Source organism: Etheostoma spectabile, chromosome 21 (genome assembly GCF_008692095.1).
Source record: "Etheostoma spectabile isolate EspeVRDwgs_2016 chromosome 21, UIUC_Espe_1.0, whole genome shotgun sequence".
NCBI lineage: Eukaryota > Metazoa > Chordata > Actinopteri > Perciformes > Percidae > Etheostoma > Etheostoma spectabile.
This window is the reverse complement of record NC_045753.1, coordinates 1498415-1523806: the sequence shown is the minus strand read 5'-3', so window position 1 is coordinate 1523806 and position 25392 is coordinate 1498415. Positions and strand designations below refer to the sequence as shown.

Genomic DNA, 25392 nt, shown 5'->3' with positions numbered 1-25392 from the left:
CCCCTCCACTCACTCTATCTGTATTCCAAACCATGCCTTCATTCACTCACTATTTCCTATAAAGTAACCCTAGCTAGACTATCTGTCCAATTGGAGTTTTCTGTTGCACGACCAAAACTACTTTGGAACACTTAGCCCACCCAAGATGATTGTGATTGGTTTAAAGAAATGCCAGTAAACCGGAGCACGTTTTCCTCCCATCCCAGAATGCGGTGTGGACTAGCCGGACCCTCCTGGGCAGTGCTGTGGAGGAAGACCTTGCAATGCGAGACTAATTAAATAGTGAACTGTCAGAGATGGGTTGAATAGCCAAACATTTCACCCCATTAAAAGTAATGTTACTTTGGAATAATATGACCAAAGTAAAAGTAAAAAATAGTCATCTATATAGTTACTTGAGTAAGAGTAAAAAGAAGCTGAGTAACTGTTTTTTTTTTTAACACAAGCATTCAATCAGACAGACAAAATTATACAAATTATAGTTCATCCAATCAATAAAATTAATTACAAAATAGCTGAAATTAAAATAATCCAAACTAAAAGACAATCATTTGCCTAGCCACGGCAAAAAAAAAGAAAAACATGAATTTAGGAAAATTACTGTAAAAAGTAAAAAGAAAAGTAAGGAGCTGATTGTAGCCTAATGTAGCGGAGTAAGAGAACAGCTTCTTCTTCACAAATCTACTCAAGTAAAACTAAAAAGTATAATGATTTAAAACTACTCCTAGAAGTATATTATTTTCAAAAACTTAAAGAATTAAGGAGTAAATGTAACTCGTTGCTTCCCACCTCTGTGAACTACTGTATTAAAAACAGCCCAGGTGCCTGGGTAGCTCACCTGGTAGAGCGTGCGCCCATATATTGATACCATATTTGTGTAAATATATGAATGTGAATAGAACTTTTGAACATAGCATGTGTAAATAGAGGTTTTTAACCCTCCTGTTGTCTTCGGCTCAAATTTGACCCCTTTTTCAAAAAGTTTCAATTTCTTGTAGTTAAATAAATAATCTAAACTACTGTCATTAAATTTGTGTGTTTTTTATCAATTTATAGCATTTGGAGAAAAAACAACTTTTAAAAAAGTGTCAAAAAATGTCAATAAAAGTGGCTAAAATGTGAACAAATGTCAAATAAAGTGACAAAAATGTGAAAGGATGTCAAAAAAGTAACAAAAATGTCAAAGTGACAAACGTAAAAGAAAATTCTTCAAAATTTGAGGAAAAACCCACAAAAATTTCAAAAGGCTCAGAAAAAGTAGACAAACGCTGAAAGTGGAATCATGGAATTTTATATATTATTTCTGATGTTTTACTTTATTTACATGTTCAAAATAAAGATATCAGGTTTACTCCACACAGCGACCTTTGCTGCATGTCGTTCCCCCTTCACGTCTTCAGGTGTCCTGTACAAATAAAGGCCTAAAATGCCCCAAAAGATCTAAAAATAAATTAAGAAAAAGCCCGCTCCATTTTCTTCTTCAGTTTCCGTCGGTCCTTCGGCTCCTTCTCCACAACCGTGTTGCATTGTGGTATACGGGAGTATAACGTAGTGTGCATTATATGTAGCCTACTCTCACATTAGCTGTGCATTATGGGTATGTGAATGAAATCTACACACCGGCTGCTGCCATAGTGTTTTGTCAGTTTGTGATTGTTGTTTGGTCTCTGTCCACCAGGGCAGCAGCATGCCTCAGGGGTCACAGAGGTGGCCCCCCCACAGGTCAAGGCAGAACACAAGCTCAGCCTGCCTCTGGATGTAGACCGATACCCATTCTCTCGCTATGCCAAGTCCATATTAAAGGTGAGTAAGTTTGGGCCACACACATATTCATAATCCAGTCCAGGTTCATTACACTGTAAATCCTGCTCCACCTCACACTTTAGATGGAAATCACGTCCATTTGAAGTAGTCAGAGTTTTATTCCGGTATGTGTTGTATATGACCTACTGTTGTTTTGTGAAGTTGAACTTATTGACTGATCTGGGGTCCGTTTCAGAAAGCAGGTTTAGTGAAAACTCTGAGTTAATTAACCCTGAGAAGAGGGGAACTCTAACTTTTCCGTTTCAGAAAGGGAGATAAATCCAACCTTAGAAAGAGAGGTAACTCCAGTCTGTTTGATGAAGAAGCTCTGTTACTTCTCAGGTAGTTGAACATATGTCGAGAGATGATATTGAGGCCCGACTATTGATATATTTTCATTTCCAGATTCCAGAACTACCTATTTGAGCGGTATCGTTTTTCTTCCCAGTCTATCAGATATGTTGATACCTTATCCGTCCTTATATCACTAACGTCACCCATCTCTACATCCCAGCACATTCTTTGTGTCGCATTATGTTTTTTTTGCAGACGCCAGTTTTCTTTACAACCTTTGTAATGCGGAGCATATTAGTAAAGCCTCTTTAGGAAGAGCAAACACACTCAGCTGAGTGGATGAGAGAAGATGGATTGTATTTCTTCTTTCTTTGTAAGTTTTCCCATGTTGTGTCCTCCTCAGGATACATGGTGCCAGCCTCAGGGCTACCCCCTCCAGAGATCCCTCACCCCCCTGGAGCCTGAAGATGCCAGGACTGCCCTGGAGATTTACAAACTGGTATATGGGTGGTGTTGTAGCCTGTGTGTGTGTGTGTGTGTGTGTGTGTGTGTGTGTGTGTGTGTGTGTGTGTGTGTGTGTGTGTGTGTGTGTGTGAATGGTTTATTCGCTATGTCACTTGCCCACCTCTGTGTATGTGTGCTAATCAGAGGTTAGGAAGGGAATCACAGGTGAGAAGGGGTTGAGGAATTAGGATCTGAGAAGCCAGTTTTTCATCCTCAGCTGTGTACGAGTGAGGTTTTTAGATCTTGTATTCTAGTCTTTAATCCTTCATAGTTAGTCTTTTTGTATGTGTTATTAAATGTATTTATAAAATAAAGGATTAACCTTAAAGGTCCCATGACATGGTGCTCTTTGGATACTTTTATATAGACCTTAGTGGTCCCCTAATACTGTATCTGAAGGCCAAATTCTCTAGGCGGGCCAAGCAGAGAAAGGGGAGGTAACCTTTTCCCTTATCACCTCATAAGGAGCAACATTCCAGATCGGCCCATCTGAGCTTTCATTTTCAGGCAGAGCAGGATACCCAGGGCTCGGTTTACACCTATCACCATTTCTAGTCACTGGGGGACCATAGACATGCTGGGGGGATAATTATAAAGTGGCATTTTTTGTGGTTACATTGCGACTACAGGTGGGATTAGATTAGATCGTGTAGATTACATTACATTGGTTTTCTTTTCATATCTTCTATTTTTGATTTTCAATCCGTTTCTCCTCAGATCATGCGGTTTACAGGTGAGTCGGACCTCAGCGGCTGGCAGGAGCAGATGCTGGGTAACTTCATCGTGGAGAAGGGTCAGAGCCGGCCGGCGCTGCGGGACGAGATCCTGGCCCAGCTGGTTTACCACCTGTGGGGCCTGCAGGAGGAGCAAGACAGTCTGAGGGGCTGGCTGCTGCTGGCCTGCTGCCTCAGTGCATTCACCCCCTCACCAACACTGGACAAACCCCTGCTCAAGTAGGTGCTACGCTTTGGTTACACTGTCCATCTACAGCTACAGTCTCACAGCATCTAACTGGGTAAATGTCATACGGGATCATACTGTAAATGGCAATGCATTCTGGGAGAAAATAAAGGAGCCAGTTGAGGTGGTACAGGCATCTGGTAAGGATGCCTCCTGGGCGCCTCCCTAGGGAGGCGTTCCAGGCATGTCCAGCTGGGAGGAGGCCTCGGGGAAGACCCAGGACTAGGTGGAAGGATTATATCTCCAACCTGGTCTGGGAGCGCCTCGGGATTCCCCGGTCGGAGGTGGTTGATGTGGCTCGGGAAAGGGAAGTTTGGGGTCCCCTACTGGAGCTGCTCCCCTGGCGACCTAATACCGGATAAGCGGATGAAGAAGGATGGATGGATGGATGGATACATGGTGACTGAGACCAGCGCTGCATCTCATAACTCTTAAATTGCCTCCCAGACTCCTCCATTTGCCTTTCTTCCTGATGTCTTAATCCCTCACACACCATACAGAATATACAAGAAATAATAAATAGAATAGAATACAAGCACAAATATTCAAAAAATTGAGATAAAACAAATACAAAGGCAAGAATGTAAAAACGCATATACATGTTACATAAAGATAAAAACCTATGTTTTTGTAAGTTGCACTTAGTGCTGTATTGTGATGTATATGAGTGTTATCTAACACGTGTTGTATTGCCTGTGGTAGGAATCATTTCTTTTAGTGGTCAGTGTGCCTGGAAAACCCTATCTGTCTGAACATGACTCAGTCTGCTGTGCTCCCTGTGCAGGTATGTGTCTGACCATGGTCCAGGGGAGTACCGCTCACTGTGCCAACACAAACTACTGACATCTCTGCAGCTCCCGGCTCCCACAGCCCGCACCTACCCCCCCACCCAGCTGGAGTGGACCACTAACCAGAGGAAGGGCACCATGCTGCTGGATGTGCACACCTTTAACGGTAAGACCAACAGTAACTACTTTACCATGGAAACAGAAAAATGGTGTTATTGGCAACTGCCTCTTTTAGGCTTGCTCTCCCCTTTTACCTCGCCGCCAACTTGTCACTATACACTAATATTGAGTCTCTTTTTTTAACTTATTGTGCACTGACACATTGGATCAGATAGCCCCCTGAATGTAGTGTACTGCTAGTGAACTGCTCCTTGTAAACTGGTGTTGTCCCCTGTGGTTTCAAGCATTCAGTGGTGCAACCCCTGCTTAAAAAACCCCAATCTTCATCCCAATGACCCTAGTAATTATAGACCCATCTCTTAATTATCTTTTATGTCAAAAATACTGGAAAAAGTACTTTGGATAAATTCCAATCAGGCTTCAGAGCCCTCCACAGCACAGAATCCGCCCTACTCAAAGTTTATCACGCCATCTTACTCACCACTGACTCTGGATCATGTGCATTGCTCATCCTCCTAGACATTGTTACTCTCTTGCTTTTAACTCCCCTTTTTTATTTACTTCAATTTTTTAGGTTTTTATGAATTGAAATCAACTTATTTTTTATTTTTTTTTGCATTTGCAAATTCTGTTCAATTGTTTTATTCTATATTACATTATTTGACTTTAATTTTGCCTAACTATATCCATTGAACCTTGCACACTTGTGTATGTATTGTATCAGGCGTACTGATTCTGCCTCCCATGAGCACTTTGGGTCAACTGTTGTGCATTTAAATGTGATATACAAATAAAATCACTTGATTTGCAGTGTGAAAATGATCTGCTGTTATAAACCTATAATAACGCTTGGTTTATTTTCTTTTTCTCTCAGATGAGAAGCTGACAACTGAGGTGGGGTCCTGGACCACAGGAGAGCAGCTAGCTTCATTGCTCCTTCATTTCAGGTACTTCTGAACATGAGATACATCGACCTGGATCAATATTTTTCAATTTAACAATAAGTGATTCAATATCATCTATCAATTGAGTTTTTTTAGTTTCCTTATATGTGGTATCAGTCTGTGTAATGTATTGTGGTAAGCTATGTGGAAAGAATCCCTCAAGAGCCCGAGTTACTGATTTCCAACGTAGTTTACTGTCGTTCTACAGGCACTCGATGCACAGAGGCCCCGAATCCGCCCCCCTGTTCCAGTCATTTTTGTCTATGTTGTGTCTATTGTATTGAGTTTTGTTAGTGTGTGTATATTCTCTGTTGTGTGTTAATTGTTATTGGGCCCCCTCCGAAAAGCTTTTAGCAGCTCATTTGGTAGTCTCCTTTTCAAGCCTCCTACCTATGACCATTGTACCATATGTAATCATGTTTTAATGATATGATGATGACGTGTTAAAGTAAAGTGAAACTGAACGGATGCAATGTAACACATCAGTCATCATCATAACTCATCATCATCATTTTTTTTTAAGTCCCCACATATATCCATTCTTTTTTATTAAAAATCTCTTCTTTTCATTCTCTTTTTATTGAAAAGAATACTTTGTTTATTGTTTGTTTAAACGTCTGGAAGAGCTCTTTAATAAAATTGTGGAATCATGTTTTAGTTGCTGTTTGGGAGTTGATAACTGACTGTGTTAACTGGGCATATGAAATTGTCTCATCAATCAGTTTCACCGATCGCGGGCCCTGAACTCAAATTGAAATTGTTTTGTGACTAACTTTGTGATATCAGCAAATATCATATCTTTTTCCTAAGAACACATATAACACAAAAATCCCAAAAGCATAGTAGGGTATTTTTAATGTTTCTATAAACTGTATTTTTATTCCCTGGTGTGTCCTGCTACATGTGATAGTTTTGTGTCCCTGTGTCATAGAGGGGTGTCCGAGGCGGTGCAGGGCTGGTCAGTGTCTCTTCTGACCGACGATGGCTGGTCAGATCTGGCCGGCTCGGACTTTGTCCTGGATCTTCTGGCTGGCGCTGAAGCTGAAGTGCTGCCGCCACCAGGGACTCCCTCCTCTACAAACTCGGACTACCTGTTCAGCAGCCAGGGAGACAGGTACAGCACTGAACAAGGGACTAGTTTTTGGGGCCAATCCAGGATTGTTTGAAAGAGTTTCCTAATGCAATGTGTGTGTCTCTTTCCCTCCAAGGATGCCAGCTACAGATCTGGATGACTTCATTCCACCGGCGCCTCCCATGCAAGCTCCTGGGCTGCCTCCTTTTGAGGGAAACCCCTGGGGAAGGGACTATCCTCAGGAAGGTAGGACTGAAATGTTAAGGCATTGGAATCCTAAAAAAAAGGACATTGGACATTATGTTCTATTGCCTTTAGAAACAAAAACAAAACAAACTTTATTTTTTTTTGTCACATACTATTAAACTGAACTCAGTACTGAACATAGTACTGAACCCCACATAGAACTCCTTACTGATCCCCGTACTCATCTGCTGCTCTCCTGGCATGTCTCAGGCGTTTTCCATCAATGCCAAATGAGGACTCAGTCCTGTGGTCCACATGTCTAGTCAGAGCTGACCCTCCGATCTTTGATTGTTTTTATTGGGACCCTATTAGCTGTTGTAGAACAGCAGATGCTCTTCCTGGGGTCCATATAAAACATTGCAACAGATAACAGCCACAGGATATAAAAATAGATGATCTCTTCCCACCCCACCCCCCCACCCCCGTAATCGGCCAAACTAAAAGACTTTTCTTATCAGCAGAACTTTCATCTCATTCATTCTCCATAAACTGCACTCGATTGGGTTCCAAGTGACTGTGCTCCAGGTCTTGTAACTGAGACCGTTTTGAACTCAAATGTAATCAAGCGACTCAACATTGTCCTAACGCAAGGCTCGATTACCAACTGGGCAAAGCAGACAACTGCTCCCTCGACCCTCGACCCTCAGAGCCACTAAAGGCCACAGGCTGACACTGGGTTTGGTTTGTGGTCACTGGATTTACTGTAAACCTGTTTGGCACCACAACATAAAATATTACCTCAAATGACAAGGGTTGATAACTTGGACCCCAGCCCAGTCTGGTAAACAGGGTTTCTGTGGAGTCATATAAAGTCTAGAATTAAAAACAAATCAAAATTGTAGGCCTTAAAAAGTCTTAAATTCACTTAAGTACTGTGTTCTTTTTAATCACCCAAAAATAACATGATTGATTCCACACAACATTCTTTGGCAAGTACAAATCTCCACTTTCATTTATTGTGTAGAATTTGAAATATATAAATATAAATAAATTTGAAGAATCAAAGTGCTTTTGAAATAGTATTGAGTAAAAGCCTTTTAATTTAATTCCTTAAATTCCCTAATTTCAGTCTAAATAATTCCTAATTTCTGCTTTTCCACCCCAGCATTAAGTACAATTTCCTATATATGAGGTTTATTGACCATAAATTCCTAAAATAACTGTAAAAGTGAAGTTAATAAGTTAGTGTTACGTAGTGTTAAATGTCAAAAAAAGTGACAAACATTGAAAAAAAGGGACATAAATGTAAGAAAAAGTTAAAAACAGTGTTGAAAAGCATCAATAAAGGTGCTGATTTTCAATTTTGACGGGAAGACAACACAAGGGATAAAGGGTTATTTTTACCTGGTAGAACAAGAAGTTGCATGATGGACGGGAAGACAGGACAGAGACAGAGACAGGACCCATACACACAGAGGTAGTATTGGTTTTGTCCCAGGACACTAATGAGTAATTCTGACCTCGTTCAGCTGTTCTAATCTCTCTTCTGCACCTGCAGGCCGTGGGAGACAGATGGATGCCTACGTTGATGACTTGTTTGACCCTGTACTGGACCAAGGACCTCCGGTCAGTGATTTCATCTGATTTACAGTATTTTATTATTTAGCTTTTACTGTAACTGTAATTAATGTAAATGCTATACTTGCCTGTCCTGGGAAAGTGATATAACACAGGATGTATTTTGCAAGCTCATTAGTCTCTGGTGGATTGTATATCTCTGGTTGTATCTTATAACTCTGTGTGTGCGTGTGTGCGTGCGTGCGTGCGTGCGTGCGTGCGTGCGTGCGTGTGTGTGTGTGCGTGCGTGCGTGCGTGCGTGTGTGTGTGCAGGACATGGAAAGAGTAGCCATGCTAAACCGCAGGATGAGAGGAGGAGGAGGGATTGGACCCATGTATGGATCTGGTAGGACAGCTGGATCTCCTGCTCCATCTTTACAATACAGTCCGCACCCTGTGCATTATAACCCTGTGGTGTACTCTATGATGCATTATAAAGCATTCTTAAATGGGCTGTACTCCATGTTTAGAAAATTATTATAGCAGCAAAACATTTTTTTTTAATATGTGAAGATATAGTGCAGTAAGTGCAGATATGGCCATATGTTATTCTGATAGTAGGTCCGGCTGTGGGTGCGTGTTATAACCTAGAGCACAGATCTTCAACAGGGGGTCCGTAAACCCTAGGGGGTCCTCAGAGTTGCGGTAGGGGGGCCTCCAAATTATTCTTTAACGGTTTTAAAAAATAAAAATAAAAAATTTCTGAAAAAATACATCAACATGAAACGATACATATTTATTAGTGCTGTCAGTTAAATGTGTTGTTAACGGCGTTAACGCACACCCATTTTAACGGTTCTAGCTAGACTTGAACACTACAGTAGGCTATATGCTGGGGGGGGATCTTTAACACTACAGAAGGTTATATGCTGGGGGGGATCTTTAACACTACAGAAGGTTATATGCTGGGGGGGGATCTTTAACACTACAGGAGGTTATACGCTGGGGGGGGGGGGGGTCTTGAACACTACAGTAGGCTATATGCCAATGTTGTTGTCTCTGTAATCATATAAGACAACAATGCGATAAAACAAGGACACATTAAGAGAACAAGTCAAAACGATCCGTGTCCATCAGGCTGTTGTTTCAGACCTGATCCTCCTCCACAGGGCCCTCCATGACGGGATCCAAAGCAAACTTTTTCTTGTTATAGACGGTTTGGACTTCACCGGTCTCATTTTGGAATGAAGTAATGTAGTCTCTGTAAACTGTAAGTTATAACTGATGGTTCTGTTTTTCAGGAATGCCCATGACAATGCCAGGTTATCCTATGGGTAAGTGAGCAGGTCACCAAGAATACAAATGCCCTCAAGCCATGAATCCTTTTCATCTCGATTGGCTAAAATAGTTTTCTAATTTTAACATTACTTTGTTGCCTCTGCTCAGGAATGGCGGTTAACCCTTCAATGCCCAGCTATGGTGCAACTCCCATGATGCCAACCATGTCAGCCATGCCAACCATGCCAGGTAATATGGGAATCTCTCACCCAGTTAATTCAGAAAATGTAGAGACAGTTCAAAATGGTACATAAAGCTCATTTAACACCATGCACATAAAAGAAAAATAAATCAAATAACATCTATATGCACATATATCAACTTTGTGTGAAGAGGTTCTAGGTAGATGTAATGTGCAGATTTCTTAATGTCCAATCATATGTTTACTTGGAAAACAAATTGAGAATGTAAAGCAAAAGCAAACACAGTGACCTACAGTATTACATCTGCATTTCTCTCAGCAAAATGGACAATATTAATAAACTTGATACAGAAAAATACAGAAAAAGGAGCGCTGGTTTGAAAAAACCCCCCAACTTATTAGCAATGGAGCAAGCAAGCTTATCACGCCCTCCAACAAAATCATACTAGAAAATTTAATTTGTGGACAGAAATATGGACATATTAACTGTAATTGGAGAGGGGGAAACATTTGAGAAGGATAAATACACGTTCGAGGTTTCTGCCTGTGAAAAGGAAGATTTTCCTCCCCACTGTCGCTCCAAATGCTAACTCTTGGGGCTAATAGTGAATGTATTAAAGTACAGCCTAGACCTACTTTATCCCTGATGTGTCGCAAGATAACTTCTTTTATGATTTGACACAGTAAATAAAACTTAATATAATTGAATATGGACATTACACCCCACAAAATATCTGTCATAGTAAATGTATTGCATATGTTAAGGAGCCCCTATTATACTCCTTTTCAGCTTCATATTTGTACTCTTGAGGCCTACTTGAATAGGCTGGCTTTCTCAATCAGTGACATCACTAATTGAGGAATTTCAAACAGGAATGTGGGCGAGGTGTTTTCAGGCAGTTGAGAAAAAGTTCTATCTCTAGGAGGAAAAGCTACATTTGGAGTGAAATAAGATTTCATACATACAAGAAACTGTAAACACTAAAAGCTGGGAAAATTCCACAAAAAGCATAAAAGGGGCTCTTTAAATGGTGTGTTGCACGAGTTCCTTTGCTAGAGATTTCAATGTAGCTGATTACCTTAAAACCGTTTGTGGTGTTCCTCCCTCCAGGCATGATGATGCCTCAGACCATGCCTGCCCCGCCTGTTGCTGACCCCATGCAGATGGCAGCATCACAGCAGGCTCTCATCAACCAGCAAGCCTTTCTTATGGTGAGGACACCTGGCATGCGTGGGATTTTCCCCTTTCTTCTGTATATTTCCCTGCCTCTGCTAAATTGTCACATGATGATGTTTTCGGAAAAAAGAAAAAAGTGAGCGTCACGCGGCAACGACAGTTAGGTTTAGGCTCCAAAATGACTAGTTAAGTTTAGGAAAAAGATTCAAACACTCCCACAAAACAAACACACGTTTCCTGCGTGAAAGTATTTAGTTTTCTCCTTGAAGTGAACTCTGGCTTTAAAGCACTTTGTTTTATGTAGACACCCTGTTGTTGTGCTGTTTCATTCTGAGATTATTTTACATTGGATATTGAAGTTCATAAATAAGTATTTTAGCATGGCTGGCCGAGTGGCACTATATCCTTGCTTTTTTTTTTTTTTACAAATCGCACCCTGGTTATTTGCCCCTCCACCCACATCTTCATGTCCTAGCTCCTTCTCCAAGCTGCATTCCAGCTGTGTACCATCACGTCCTCTGTCCTGGTCCCCTGCAGGCCCAGCAGATGACCATGCAGGCCATGACTCTGTCCCAGCAGCAGACACAGGAGCAGCAGAGGAAGCAGAAGGAGCAGGAGAGGAAGCAGGAGGAGCAGGAGAGGAAGCAGGAGAAGGAGAGGCAGTGGAGACGAAAGTCAGAGCGACGATCAATGGAGCGCTCCCCCTCCCCCTCCCGTCAAACTCCGTCACCCCCACCTGCCAAGCCCAAAGCACCTGTACCTAAACCTGCATCCAGCTACTGGAAGCCTGAGCCAGAGGTATTTCTGTATACTATACGTATATACTATATATATATATATATATATATATTAGGGCTGTCAAAATTAGCGCGATAATAACGAGTTAACGCAATCATATATTAATTCGATTAAGAAAAAATGTCGCAATTAACGCACGTTGTCTTTGACCCCTTGAAGGACCCGTATTGAGGTGTTTGCACAGGGCGCGCGACACTGATGAACAGTAGCTGTGCCGCCGAGTGGTAGTCTCATAGAAGGGTGTGCAGCCAGAGTGAAAAGAATCAGCACAGAAGTTGAATTATGGAGAAAGAAGGGATCATGGATGGGAAGTTATTTTCTAAACTTTGGCAGATAGTACACTTGACAAAACGAAAGTTATATGTAGCATTAGTCGAGCTGAGTTTAGTTATCACCGAAGTACATCCAGTCTGAGGTATCACTTGCAAGCCAAGCACACGGATCCCAGCGTAGGCTCTGCTTCTGGTAACGTACGACAAACTACCCTTGACAGCCGTTTTAGAAGCAGATCGATGGATACGTCGACCTCCAGTAAACTGACCCAAGCTATAGCTAGATGGATAGCCACAGCATGCAGGCCAGTTTATATAGTGGAAGACGAAGGTCTCCCTGATATTATCCGGATTGCCTCCGGTGACCTCACGTACGCGTTGCCATCCAGGGCCACAGTCAAGTCCAGGATACACGAGTGGTATGACACAGAGAAGGCAAAACTAGCTACGAATTTGGACAACACAGCTTCTGTCGCGCTTACTGGGTGACTTTTGGGGACATCGCTAGGTAATCATAGCTATCTTGGAGTAACAGCTAAATTACATGGATCAGGAGTGGAAGCTGCATTCACATGCTTTGACTGTAATGAGAACTGATGAGAGGCATGTGGCTGACGTATGCACGAGTCATTTTATGGATGTGGCGGGTCAGTGGAACATTGAAGAGAAAGTGAGCACGCTGAACACAGACAGTGCTAGAAATATGATTGCAGCTTCGAAACAGCTACCATTCGAACACCTCCCGTGCCCGGCTCATAGTGTTCAACGCTCAGTCCCAGTGTCTCTACAAAAACAGTGCATTGACGGTGCACTTGCTAAATGTCGCAAAGTGGTTGGCCACTTCAAACATAGCCCACCTAATACTGCTGAACTCAAGACACAGCAAGTTGAGATCATTGGTCTAGTTTTACTTATTAGGTACATTTGGTATGAATGACAATGTGTCATTACATTTGATAATCTCATTTAACTTCAATTTGGGGTGGATTGAAATAGAATTTTAAAAATGCGATTAATCGTGAGTTAACTCACCATTACTATGCAATTAATCACTAAAAAATGTTAATCGTTTGACAGCCCTAATATATATATATATGTATGTGTATGTATATATATATATATATATATATATGTATGTGTGTATATATATATATATATGTGTGTGTGTACACTGTATATTTATTTTTTTGTAGCATACTCAATTTTTGATCTACGTTCCTAGTATGCCTGATTCAATTACATTTTCAATTTTATTTATAGTATCATAACATTTAGCAGATTATCTGTATCTGCGTTTTATTTGCCTAATAACTGATGAAGATAATAATTAAAAAGTGTTCTACTTTGGCTCAGCTACAGCTCTGAGTCTTTCCCCCTGCTCCGGTTCCACTCACCACTGAGTCTGACAGTCACGTTGAGATAATTACACTACGAAGGATATTTTGTCATAGTAATATTACCTTGTTACCGAAACTAGTAACGTAACACAGGTGGCAGTATAGTTTTAGTTCCATTTTAGTACATGTTCCTGTTGTGGACTCAAAAAGCTTGTCCGCGCCGGGCAGAGCGTTCCACAAATATTGCCATCCGAATATCCCTTGTTAGTTGAAGTTAACATTATATTAATTGTTGTTTTGGACCTGCACATTCATAATACAGAAAGATAAAGAATACGGCAACCTTCCACTTAAACTCCATAAATGTGAAGCACTGATATCACTGGTCTGTTTCCTCCTCGTGTAATGACGTGTTGTGTGCTCACGTCCATTGCTGCTACAGCCAGAGAGAGACGTGGACTTAGCAGATCCAGATGACCTGCACTCTGTCAGAGAGAAGGCGGACTACTTCCAGAAGATTGGTGAGTGCCAAGCAACCATTAATAGATAATAGTCTTGCATTGCCAGACCTTCCTTTACAGCACTGCAGAGGAGGAGCGCTGTGAAGGAGGGGCTGCCCATGGAAAGTTGGGGGTTCGGTGCCTTGCTCAAGAGCACCTTGGCAGCCCCCAGGAGGTAAACTGGCACCTCTCCAGCTACCAGTCAACGACCATAATTTGGTCCGTATGGGGACTTCAACCAGCAACCCTCCGGTTCCTAACCCAACTCCCTACGCACTGAACTACTGCCACTGGGGGGGGGGGGGTATCCTCCTCGTCTGTGTTGCCAAGCCGACAGTTGATTCTGACTTTTTGTTGTGCTACGACTGTAAAGCTAACCCGTCCCGCCGCTGAGATCGAGTATGGTCACGTGACTGCACAACAACGTTTGATTGGTGAAACACAGTCCCATGGTAGAGCTTTTAGCGGAAGTCTCTCTCTCTCTCTCTTTAACTGTCAAAAAAAATCATTAAAATGAGTTTCTTCTTCACAAATCTACTCAAGTAAAAGTATAGTGATTTAAAACTACTCCTAGATAAATATTATTTTTCTTCAATAACTTAGTCAAGGAAATGTAACTCGTCACTACCCACCTCCAGTCATATAGTAATCCACTATATGTAATTTAGTATGGAATATAAATGCAGCAGAGGTTGGGGCCACAGGATATAACTCGTGTGATGTTGAATTTAATATTGTAATGGCTCACTTATCTTCATCATCATACTTATAATTGTTAGTATAAAATTACTTTTGGAGAATATACGTTCCAACAAAAAAAGGTCTTTCCCGAGACTATTTAGCAGCGGCACCGGGGCTCAGTCCGGATCTTAGCCCCGCCCAAGATGATTCTGATTGGTTTAAAGAAATGCCGATAAACCAGAGCAGGTTTTTTACATCCAGGAATGCTGTGTGGACTCGCCAGACCCTCCTCCGCAGCGCTGTGAAAGAAGGTCTGGCAATATGAGACTATGGTTATAATATTAATCATTTTCCTATTCCCTAATTCCTCACCATCTCTCTCTCCTACTGTCCTCTAGGCTTTCAGCCCCCTCGTGAATCCAAAAGCCCAAAGCCTCGGCCAGCCCCCTCCAGCCCGCCCAGACCACAGCAACGCTCCCCGCCATTACCAGCACCATCCCCCCCGCCATTCCCCCCGCCTACAGCACCAAAGCCTGAGGGTAAGATGATGAGCGGCTCTCTGTCTGCTCCTGGGAGCCACTGACTGTGTGGCTAGGGGCTGGGCATCTGACAATACTGCCAATAAATCTGCCAATGATTCTAAACCAAAAGAATAATGGTGTCATGTAGAGCTGTAACAATTTCAATTTTACTTTACAATATAATTGTCTCTTAAAACTTAAAAAGGTTTTTGAGTTATTACTGTTCCCAACAAGGTTTTGAATGAATCCCGTGTACATCTTTCAGTTGTATATCCTGGTTATGGAACCCGGATGATGTAATAACACAGGTACACACCCTATGATGTAAACCACGCCTCTTTGTCGTCATAAAACATTGGACCCTTGCGTCAACCCACCGAAAATGAACAATTTTTTTGTATTTTTTTGTATTGCTTTTTGCATAAAATTTTCCCCATTTACCCCCCCCCCCCACACACACACACACACACACACACACACACACACACACACTTTTACCAATATATACACCACTTACACCAACTTGTCAGCACTATTTTTAAACTTGTTTTACAATTCTTATACTTGATTTTGGTGTTCAAAAGCAGAAATTAGGAATTATTGACTATTAGTAACTATTCCTACCTAGAGATTGGCATGGTTTTATTTTAGTTAGTTTAATAGCTGGTTGGATTTGCACTGAGAGATGATTTTATGGAAAGTTTTCCATGCCAATCTCTAGGGGGGAAGGGTGTCCCCACCCACCCCCCTAGGATGCATGGTATCCTGATCCATGAAAATAACTGGCTTTTCATAATAAAACATCTGCCTGCCTCTATAGAAATTTAACATAGTGATATGTATACTTATGCCCCTGTATTTTAACATAGTGATATGTATACTTATGCCCCCTGTATTTTAAGGAAGAACATTAATTTATATTATTTATATACTCATTCACAAAGAAAATTGGTGTCCTTAAAAGGTCAGATTTTTCCTAATTTTTTTTTAATTAAGGCATTGAGATCAATTTCCAAAATATGAGTTTTTTTATTCCTCTTTCTACATACACACAACTGACATTTCTAAACTGAACTAAAAGGAACTGAATGAAGAGCTTAATCTATAGTTTCTGTCTCTCATTTCCCACAGTGAAGCGTCTCCACACCCCTCCGGCCAGAGTGGTGGACCCCCCAAAAGCAACCCCTGCCCCAGCTCCTCTCGCCAAGCCTGAGCCCCAACCCACCTCCAACATCCGGGAAATCATCAAAATGTATAACAGCCGACCCCAACCAGAACCCAAACCCTTTGAGCCTGTCAGGTCAGTTTCAGCGCTGCTCCCTACGAGTCTGGTAGGACCAAGCTATTGTACCAATGTACTCCCCCCCCCCCCCACACACACACAGACACACACACACACACACACACACACACACCACACACCACACACACACACCACAAAGGCTGCATTACTGTAAAGTGATGTCATTTTCTGAACTTTACAGACTGTTCTAGCTGTTCTATTATTTACATTTACCCACTAAGTCATTAAATCCTTTCTGGTGATTATTTACCAAAAATCTCATTGTGTAAATAACATTTTGTTAAAGCACCAATAGTTCTCTATCTATGTTGCCCAGCCCTACCCCTAGGGGTCCCGGACACCCTGTTGAAGATCTCTGCCCTAGGTTTTACTTTTTCATGGATGTCTAGGGTTGTACATGAAATACATATTTTTCCCCTCATACTATGGCGCCACAGACTACCAGGATCCCACAATGGTCTCATTCAGTAGAAATAACAACTTCTACAATGTGTTAGGGATTTACTGCTTTAATCCTCTTCACAGACCTCCTGCACGGCATTTCATAAAGAAGAATGACCCCAAAGAAGAAGCTCTGGCCAAACTCAAAAACATGGCACCAGTGCAACAACAACAGGTCTGGAGGGTATGGCAAAGTCTAACTGCACCAAATAATAAGAAATACCTTTACATTTCTATTCAATTTGATTCAATAAAATTCAACTCAAAGGTATTATCATTGACGCAATGTACAACAAAACGTAGGTCGGTGGGCACATACACAGTAGATAAAATAAAATAGACAATAGTAATATAATCTACAGACCCAGGATACAGGAGTGCAGATGATACCGAAAACATGGACAATGTCATTAGATTATAAATATAAAATGTTGTAAATGTACTTTTGCACATGGCATAGTAAATGGAAGTATACACATGTGCCAGTGGCATTGCAAACATGGCAGAGAATCCTTCCAGTGGAAGAGGCGCGGGGGGTATGCTGTGATTCTAGAGAAATGTAAAGGTATTTTTTTAGTTATCTTTATTATTCTGTCTCATATTGAGTATCTATGTCTGGAATATGCCGTGTGCCACATCTTCTACTTCTTACTGCTTGCAAAGGAGAGTGTGCCGCTGCCAGTCACGCGTAAGGAGGCCTCCCCCCCTCCCAGGACCCCCTCCCCAAGGCCCTCTCCTCCCTCCACCAGGGGGCCCCGCGTCATCTCCAGCAACATGAAGCAGAAACAGCGCTCCCTGGAGGACCTGTTTGGCTCGCAGCGCTCCCAGCGCCCTCCGCCTGCTCCTCCAGAGTCGCCACCGCCTCCTCCACACCCAGCACCCATCCTACAGAACATCCCCGACCCCCCTCCCACGGCCGCCCCGTCTCTCAGTGGGTGTTGCCCTCATTATGTTCTTTTTAGGCCTTATGTCTATGTGCAGGGTACGAATTGTGAGAGTGGGGTTGTTTTTTGATCATGGACAACAAAACATTACCACCATGAATGTAGAGCCACTGTAGACCAGAAAGGGGGAAATCCCCCACAAATCGCACCCTGTATAAGACTAAAAGGCCTCTTATGTGATGTATTTTAGCTGACAATTGCTTCTAGCTAGCATTCAAACCAACTTTATCTAATGTGAGTAGCTTCATGTCGGTCAGTGAACTTCATCTGCGTTTTATTAACTGTAGATATGATGCCAGATGGGGAGGGCGTGCGCTCCCAGCTCCACCGCTTCTCTGCTGGAGTTTACTTCTCTTACTCCAACATGCCGGGAAAACTGTTCCTGCGAAAAGAAGTAAGACACACACACACACACACACACACAGTTTTTGTTCACAACCTGGAGGATAATATGTACACCTGATAGGTTGGGCTGAACTAGGGTTGGGCAGTAAATCAATATTATATTGATATCGTGATATGAGACTAGATATTGTCTCCGATTTCTAGCTCTTCTGTTATTTTAACCTTTACCCCCTTAGTCATTATATCCACATCACTGAAGACATCTTAAATCTCATTGTGAAGATATTTTGTAAAGGACCAGTTGTCAACCCTATAATATCGCCACAGTATTGACATCGAGACGTTAGGACAAGATTATCACAGTATCTAATTTTCTCCATATTGCCCACCCCTAGGCTGAACTGCTAATCTGAACTCATTGAAATGCAAATGGTCAATTGTAATAACCAAAATCTGTGTGGGAAGTGTGGGAGCTTCCTTTTGCAAGACACTATCAGTTATTATGCATCCTCCTCTCGTCTTTAGTTTTGCCCAATGTATTTTTTATTTTTTTTTGCTTGGCAACAAACATCACGTTACCAACTGGAACGGAGCGTACAGTAACTTTCAAATCTTAATTTTTCCAGTGTAACTCCTTTCTTCTGTTTAAATTTTATAGTAACGAGTAAGATACTTAAGGGAAATGTAGTGGAGTAAAAGTTTCCAGAAATATAAATAACAAAGTTACAGTACAGCGATGTGAAAATTCTACTTAAGTACAGTAACAAAACATTTGTACTTTGTTACATTACAACACTTTTTTTTTACAATTTACACAGTACTGCTCTGGGGAAGTTTTTTTCCGTGAAATGCCCCGTCATTACCCTCGAGTATCATGTGTTTGTGTGCAGGTGTTTTACCCCCGAGAGGTGTTCAACCGGCCCTACGTTCTCAATCTGCTCTGTGAACAGGTCAGTGGGTTGTCTACAGGTGTGGTCATGTGGAACCTGATGTACTGGAGCTTACTGAGTGCTCCGGTTATATTTATCTACACTACCTTCTGATTATTGCTCATTATCTGCCTTGTACATCGTAGGCAGGAGACATTAAACTCTCAACATTGTCGGTGTGTGATGTATGTTGTAGATCATGAGGGACACCTACTCTGACAGCTGTGTGAGGATCAGCAGAGAGGAGAGGAGGAAGATGAAGGACCTGCTGGGTGAGAGTTTTGACCCATCATCATAACGCTGGGTGGTGGTCAAAATGCAACCCGGTCCCAGGGCAGTTAGTCAAATGGTCACATTACTGTGATCTATTGATTTGGGAATTTTAAAAGACCAGGATTTTATTAACCAATATTAGATCATTAAAACAAAGGTCGCTTTTAATTGGAGACAAGTTATTTTAACCCAGCCCCATCCCATTTTCCCATTTGTACTCTAGCAAATTTCAATGTGGGAATGACTATAAGCACCATCCAGAACGACATCATGAAGAAGAGGATTGTGATTGCTGCTCGGGACAACTGGGAGAACTACTTCACCCGCCTGTTCCCTGTGAAGGTGAGCATGACCAGACGAGACATGGCAAAGTTGGATATAATGAGGAGTGTACAACATTTTATTTTATAGTCTATATCGACAACATTTAATTATAGGAATTGTCCCGGTGCAGTCTTAATTCCACCGGATGGCCCTAATTTTCAGCCAGATGTCCATCACCCTTCTTTTTTTTTTTATTAAATGCACATGTTCCACCAAAACAAGTTCTTTCCCGAGGCTATTCTGCAGCGGCACCGTGGCTCCGTCCGGTGCTTAGCCCCACCCGAGACGATTGTGATTGGTTTAAAGAAATGCCAATAAACCAGAGCCCGTTTTCCTCCCATCCCAGAATGTAGTGTGGAATAACCAGACCGTCCTCTGCAGCGCTGTGCAGGAAGGTCTGGCAAAGCGATAATTATTTATATATAGTTATAATATCTAATTATTTTATGACATTGCATGGCATTGCCTTATTTGGTTAGCATAGAAGCAATTCAAAGTGATTTACAAAGGAAAATAAAAGCCTTAGAGCTGGGGTGCCCAAACTTTCAAACCCCACTGTATATAATAAACACAATTGCTAACGGGGTGGAAATTCTTAAGATTTATTAAGTGACAAGGTTTTTAATAACATATACAATATTTCCAGGGGCATACCAGCTGTCTTGTTTCAAGCGTTAAGGTCAGTTAGTTGCAGGAATATAATAACAATCTCCTCTGTGTCTCTGTTGCAGTTGGACAGTGGGGATGCTCAGGTCCTGGGTGTGTCTCATCGTGGGATTCGTCTCCTGAAGATGGTCCGAGCCTCAGGCATCAACCCCAAACACCTCCGTCTGCTCAGAGGCTACAGGTAAACCTGACTGGGATCAAAGAACGGCCCCGGCATTTGCAACACCCCAGCCCTGTTTTTGCCAATAACCTAGCTTGGAACTTAGTAACTCTGCCTTCCGAGTGTGTCTTTCCGTGAACTTTTCCACAGCCCAAACTTGAATATTTGTGGCTGTATGCATAAAGTAACTTACATGAAATTAACCAAATTGAACTGCATTGAATTGAATCGGGCCCCTAAATTATCATTAGTGGCCCATAGGGTCCATCTTCTGGCATTTGCCCAAATTCCAGATGGCCAGTCCGTCACTGGCCTACATACACAAACACTGCTGGAAAGTCATTCCCTTCTCGGTGTCATCCGTGGTTCCATGGAAACTGGATCAAGTCTCATCTCCAAGACGGGAAGTTAGTTTTAGTTTTTATTTCGGTGTCATGCTGAATATTTAATAATAATATCTTCAGGGGCAGGGCTAGAAAGGCGGCATGGAGGTGGCTCAGGCCCTCCCTGAATAATTATTGCCCTCCCCCCCCATCCATTGGGCTATACTGCTGTCAATCTGATAGTTAGGTAGATAGCAATTTCCAATGGTTAAAGTACTTCACAGCCCTTGTCACATGACCAATTAGGGTTTCTATGATGACTATCCAAAATTCTGGTACAATGGAACCAGTGCTGGAATTGTTGCAGGCCGAGCCTATAGAAAACTTGCATTGTACTGGATATACAATATACAATTACAATCAGGGTACCTCATAACCCTTCATTATTTTAGATTTTTAAAGCTTTTTTGAAGTTCAACAGAGATGTCATTCCATAATTTAACCCCAAAAACTGAAACACATCTATATTTACATTAGTCTCTTACTCACTTTTCTATTTTCAAAGATAGAAAACTGTCTTTCATTATCATTACATTATCTTAATTAAAAATATAAATAAAAATGCATACAGACTGGAAGGCCATTGTTCACACATTCTGTTATGATTTTAGAATAAGTTTTTTTTTATAACACTGTCACAGACACTGTCTGCTACTCATTCTCTACTTTGTACCGCCGATGAAATGTAGTCCCTTTTAGGTTGATTCTTGCACAGAATGTTAACTCAGGTGTGCATGGATGCAGTTTTGCAGAGTTGCTGTCCGTTGACCTGCGGGGTGCAGACAGAGTGGAACTGGAGCTGAAGAGTGAACAGTTGGTGTTGCAGTCACCCAGAGCTCCGCAGATCACCGCCATGATCCGCATCTTCCTCCAGGAGCTCATCAGGGTAATTCTTCGCTCTTAAATCATCACGTCATCATCTTTCTGTGTCATGCTTTTCTACAATATTTTGGCCATGTGACATCATTTTTAGTCCACATACTGTATCTTTGCTTTCTAGGACTCAGGCCATGTGGTTGCCCTGAAGAGCTTTGTGACGGATGACAAAAGTCTGCTCAGATTCAGCAAGGGTGACATCATCAAACTGCAGCCAATGGAAGGACTTCAGCCAGGTGAGGTCATTAATTGGATGCTAGATATCTGTTTATGGTATTTTTTAGTAGGCTTGGGCTGGCTGTTTAATATCAAGCCAAACTGGACCAGACCGGTGAAATCGACCCTACTCTAGTTTTTAGTTAAATATGCCTTATTATGTTTTTTGTTTAATGCATATCAAAATCTCATATCATCACATCAAATAACATTTTTGTGTGCGTCCATTAGGCTGGCGTTTTGGCTCCAAAGGAGGTCGCTCCGGTCTCTTCCCAGAGGACCTCACCCAACCATCTGCGGCCCCGGACTACCACTGTATACACCTTGCACGACAAGATGACAGAAGGAAAAGCATGAGGGGCACTAGACCTGTCAGTCCACCCAGGGACCCGTCTTCCGGTCTCATCAGCAGACATATGGGCAGCACTGATTCAGGGCGGACCCACAGAGAGACCTCTGCCCAGAGATCAGCCCAGAGCTCACTCCAGGGCTCAGTCCTGGACTTGGAGATTCTCTCAGGCATGGCTGAGTTTGCCATGAAGTACTTTAGGTATGATAGAAGAATAATAGCTAAGTGGTGTTGTTAATTATCTTGGTTTAAGTTCATAACTCTTCATGGCTTATTTTGGGCTACCATCATTTGTTTATTAAAGAGTGGGGACTACAGGTCTGCCAGCAACTGGAAGGAATTTTTCGGAGGCGGTTCAACACATAGGGGTAAGACTGTACAATCCCTCTAACATCATCATATATATTACCTCTTTAAATAAGGTGCTGTCCATTGGTTTTAATGGTTCTGCTTACACCTGGTTGAGAATATATGTCCTGCAGAATTCAGACTGTTGTTGTCCGTTCTTTAAAATCAAGTGCCCATGTGGTTGTTAAAGGTGTCCTACGAGGATCAATATTAGGCCCTCCACAATTTACTATGAACATACTGTAAATAATTATCATTTTCCGATCTAATATTTTATACTAATGGTACTATTGACTCTACTGCAGAACAGGCCATCTTCAGAACACTTGCTTTTCACCTCCAGACCTCTTTTATTCATTTAAAGCCTCTTATAAACTTCAAAATGATATATAAAATAAAGTATTTCACAAGAGCATGGAGCACTGATATTATTACTATGATCCAAACTCTGGAAATTAGGAAATTAAAATATATATATATATTATATATTTTTGTGCATGTTGTCTTTTTTTGACAGCTGGCACCCATGCACTTACACCTTTCTCAAAAATTATAATTGTAATTGGATTATTCTATTGGAACAGAATAAGTCTTATTGTTGTCAATTAGACTTCGTAATTAAACACAACTCTGACTGCATTGGGTTTTGTTCCTCCAGGTTCCCATACAAGAGTCCCTCATTCTGTACAATGATCCGGAAATCAATGATTTATCTGTCCAGTGCTTCATGAGTGAGTGCGTCCACACTAACCACACTAATGCACACTGAAACTACTGCTATTCTGTTCCTCCGTCATCCTCCCATTTATCTGTCCCTCCAGACCTGATGCAGTTCATGGGTGACATGCCAATGAAGAAGAATAACACCCAGTCAGACTGCATGCGCCACATCCTTCTGGTGAGTTCAAACTGTGTGTCTAGCATTTATAGAGCGCTTTTGAGTTTCTGCTGGTTACTGAGTGTGACGAACAAATGGACTTTCATAGAGTTTCTCTCTTCTGTTCAGTTAGGGAAGGAAAAGGAGCTGCTGAGAGATGAAATCTACTGCCAGGTCATCAAGCAAACCACCAACAACCCAACCAAGTAAGAGTGTCATTTATTTAGATTTTGGGTAATATTTTCAATACATGTTATTTCTGAGTATTAACAGGACTACTGTCTACTTTAACAGGAAGAGAAAAATGAAGATAGATTCATGTAGTTTTAAACTTTTGAGGTTCTGGCATTGAAAATGTCTCATTCTCTAACAGATTTGTTATTCAGATGTACATGATAACGGAAAAAAACACACGTGATGTTTTGAATGTTCAGACAGTTTTGAACAGTACCGGAGAGGAGAGTAATAATTTACTTTACATAAATAAAGACCTTTGCATCAGAAAAAAATCACCAGGATTTTGGAATATGAAGTGTTTTTGATGCTCAAATACCCCACCCCACCCATTGTTGAAACAAAAGCTACGCCCTCGTCTGTAGCCAACACTACCCAGCACCAAGCAGCACACAGACAAAGTTAGAGACTAGCTGGTGAACAGAGAGGACCTTTTACCAGCTACAATGTCAGATATTTGTCTCAGTTGGTAGAGAGCAGAACAGAGATAAAACAAAAGACTGAATATTGGACTTAAAGTGGCCAGAAACACCACTTGACAGTAATGCTAATGTTGCTCTATTCCTGCTAATGTGTAAATAGACCCAACATCTTAGCTCCTTCAATTTTAGTTTAGCTTGTTTTGGAGTTTTGCCACACAGAGGACAATAAAGTCAATACTTTAAAAATAAAATAAAATGCAGAGACACATGCTGTCTGCATTCATTTATCCACCACAGAATGGTGTGACATTCATTACAGAACTTTGCTTCATATTGCAGGAAAACGTGTCTTCTATTGTGAAAAATGTCTAATACATACTAAAATAGTTACTGTAATTTATCATTTTAAGGGTTTAAGTAGAATTGAAAATGTTCTTTTCTGTGTGGTGTTGTCTTCTCAGAGCTACCTGTACCCTCGGCTGGCGGCTGCTCAACACGATGACCGGCTTCTTCCCCTGCTCTGCTACTCTGCAGCCGTTTGTCACGCGTCACCTGCGCGACATCTCTCAGGACTACGCACAGCCATACCAAGGTAGAAGAAACACAAGAATGCATAAACAATACCAGGACGCAATTTGTGAGGGGGGGGGGGTTTGATCAAGCACAACAAAACCAAACATGCCAGCATTAAATCCCCGCTTCCAATACCACCATGGATATAGAGCCACTCTGCCAGCCGTGTCAAAACACTTATTCATGAACTTCCCAATCCAATGGAAAATAATCTCAGAATGAAATAGCACAACTTGTCAATGTATTTTGTCTCCACTGGGTATGAAAATAATTCAGTAGAGGCAGGGATATGTAGACCAGAAAGGGGGGAATCCCACACATCAATCATGGGAAATTGCTCCCTGCACAATCCCATAAAAGTCATCGTAATGTAAGAGTAAAAATGCCTGCTTTATTCAGATATATATACAGTACATGTGTGTATATACAGTATATGTATGTGTGTATATACTGTATGTATATACTGTGTGTGTGTATATATATATATATATATATATATATATATATATATATATATATATATATATAATATGTCATATGTCTTTCAGTGCACCCACTTTATAACATAGCGTGTGTCCTCAGAGCTGGCGTGTGTGTGTCAGGAGAACCTTCAGCGATCTCTCCGTTTTGGCGGCCGCCGGAACATCCCCTCACACGTAGAGATGGAGGCCATTCTGGCAAGTTCACCTGTCTTTCTTGGTGTATTTCTGTCCCATTCCATCATCATTATCTGTA

At 41.6% G+C, this 25392-nt stretch overlaps 1 protein-coding gene across 1 annotated transcript in view; it reads left to right on the top strand.

Moving 5' to 3' along the window:
• myo15b (myosin XVB) overlaps positions 1-25392 on the top strand; it is a 50352-nt gene that overhangs the window by 15987 nt on the left and 8973 nt on the right. Inside the window, exons 13-44 of the mRNA XM_032502796.1 lie at positions 1679-1803; positions 2501-2596; positions 3319-3554; positions 4346-4515; positions 5344-5416; positions 6345-6527; positions 6622-6731; positions 8230-8297; positions 8562-8634; positions 9530-9562; positions 9675-9755; positions 10820-10920; positions 11423-11683; positions 13735-13813; positions 14872-15012; positions 16126-16294; positions 16823-17006; positions 17402-17669; positions 17970-18076; positions 18918-18977; positions 19153-19228; positions 19453-19571; positions 20285-20400; positions 21507-21648; positions 21763-21874; positions 22086-22404; positions 22508-22571; positions 23210-23282; positions 23373-23449; positions 23558-23634; positions 24546-24676; positions 25240-25334. Of these exons, the coding sequence (XP_032358687.1) occupies positions 1679-1803; positions 2501-2596; positions 3319-3554; positions 4346-4515; positions 5344-5416; positions 6345-6527; positions 6622-6731; positions 8230-8297; positions 8562-8634; positions 9530-9562; positions 9675-9755; positions 10820-10920; positions 11423-11683; positions 13735-13813; positions 14872-15012; positions 16126-16294; positions 16823-17006; positions 17402-17669; positions 17970-18076; positions 18918-18977; positions 19153-19228; positions 19453-19571; positions 20285-20400; positions 21507-21648; positions 21763-21874; positions 22086-22404; positions 22508-22571; positions 23210-23282; positions 23373-23449; positions 23558-23634; positions 24546-24676; positions 25240-25334 (4019 nt within the window). The remainder of the gene's footprint in view (positions 1-1678; positions 1804-2500; positions 2597-3318; positions 3555-4345; positions 4516-5343; positions 5417-6344; positions 6528-6621; positions 6732-8229; positions 8298-8561; positions 8635-9529; positions 9563-9674; positions 9756-10819; positions 10921-11422; positions 11684-13734; positions 13814-14871; positions 15013-16125; positions 16295-16822; positions 17007-17401; positions 17670-17969; positions 18077-18917; positions 18978-19152; positions 19229-19452; positions 19572-20284; positions 20401-21506; positions 21649-21762; positions 21875-22085; positions 22405-22507; positions 22572-23209; positions 23283-23372; positions 23450-23557; positions 23635-24545; positions 24677-25239; positions 25335-25392) is intronic.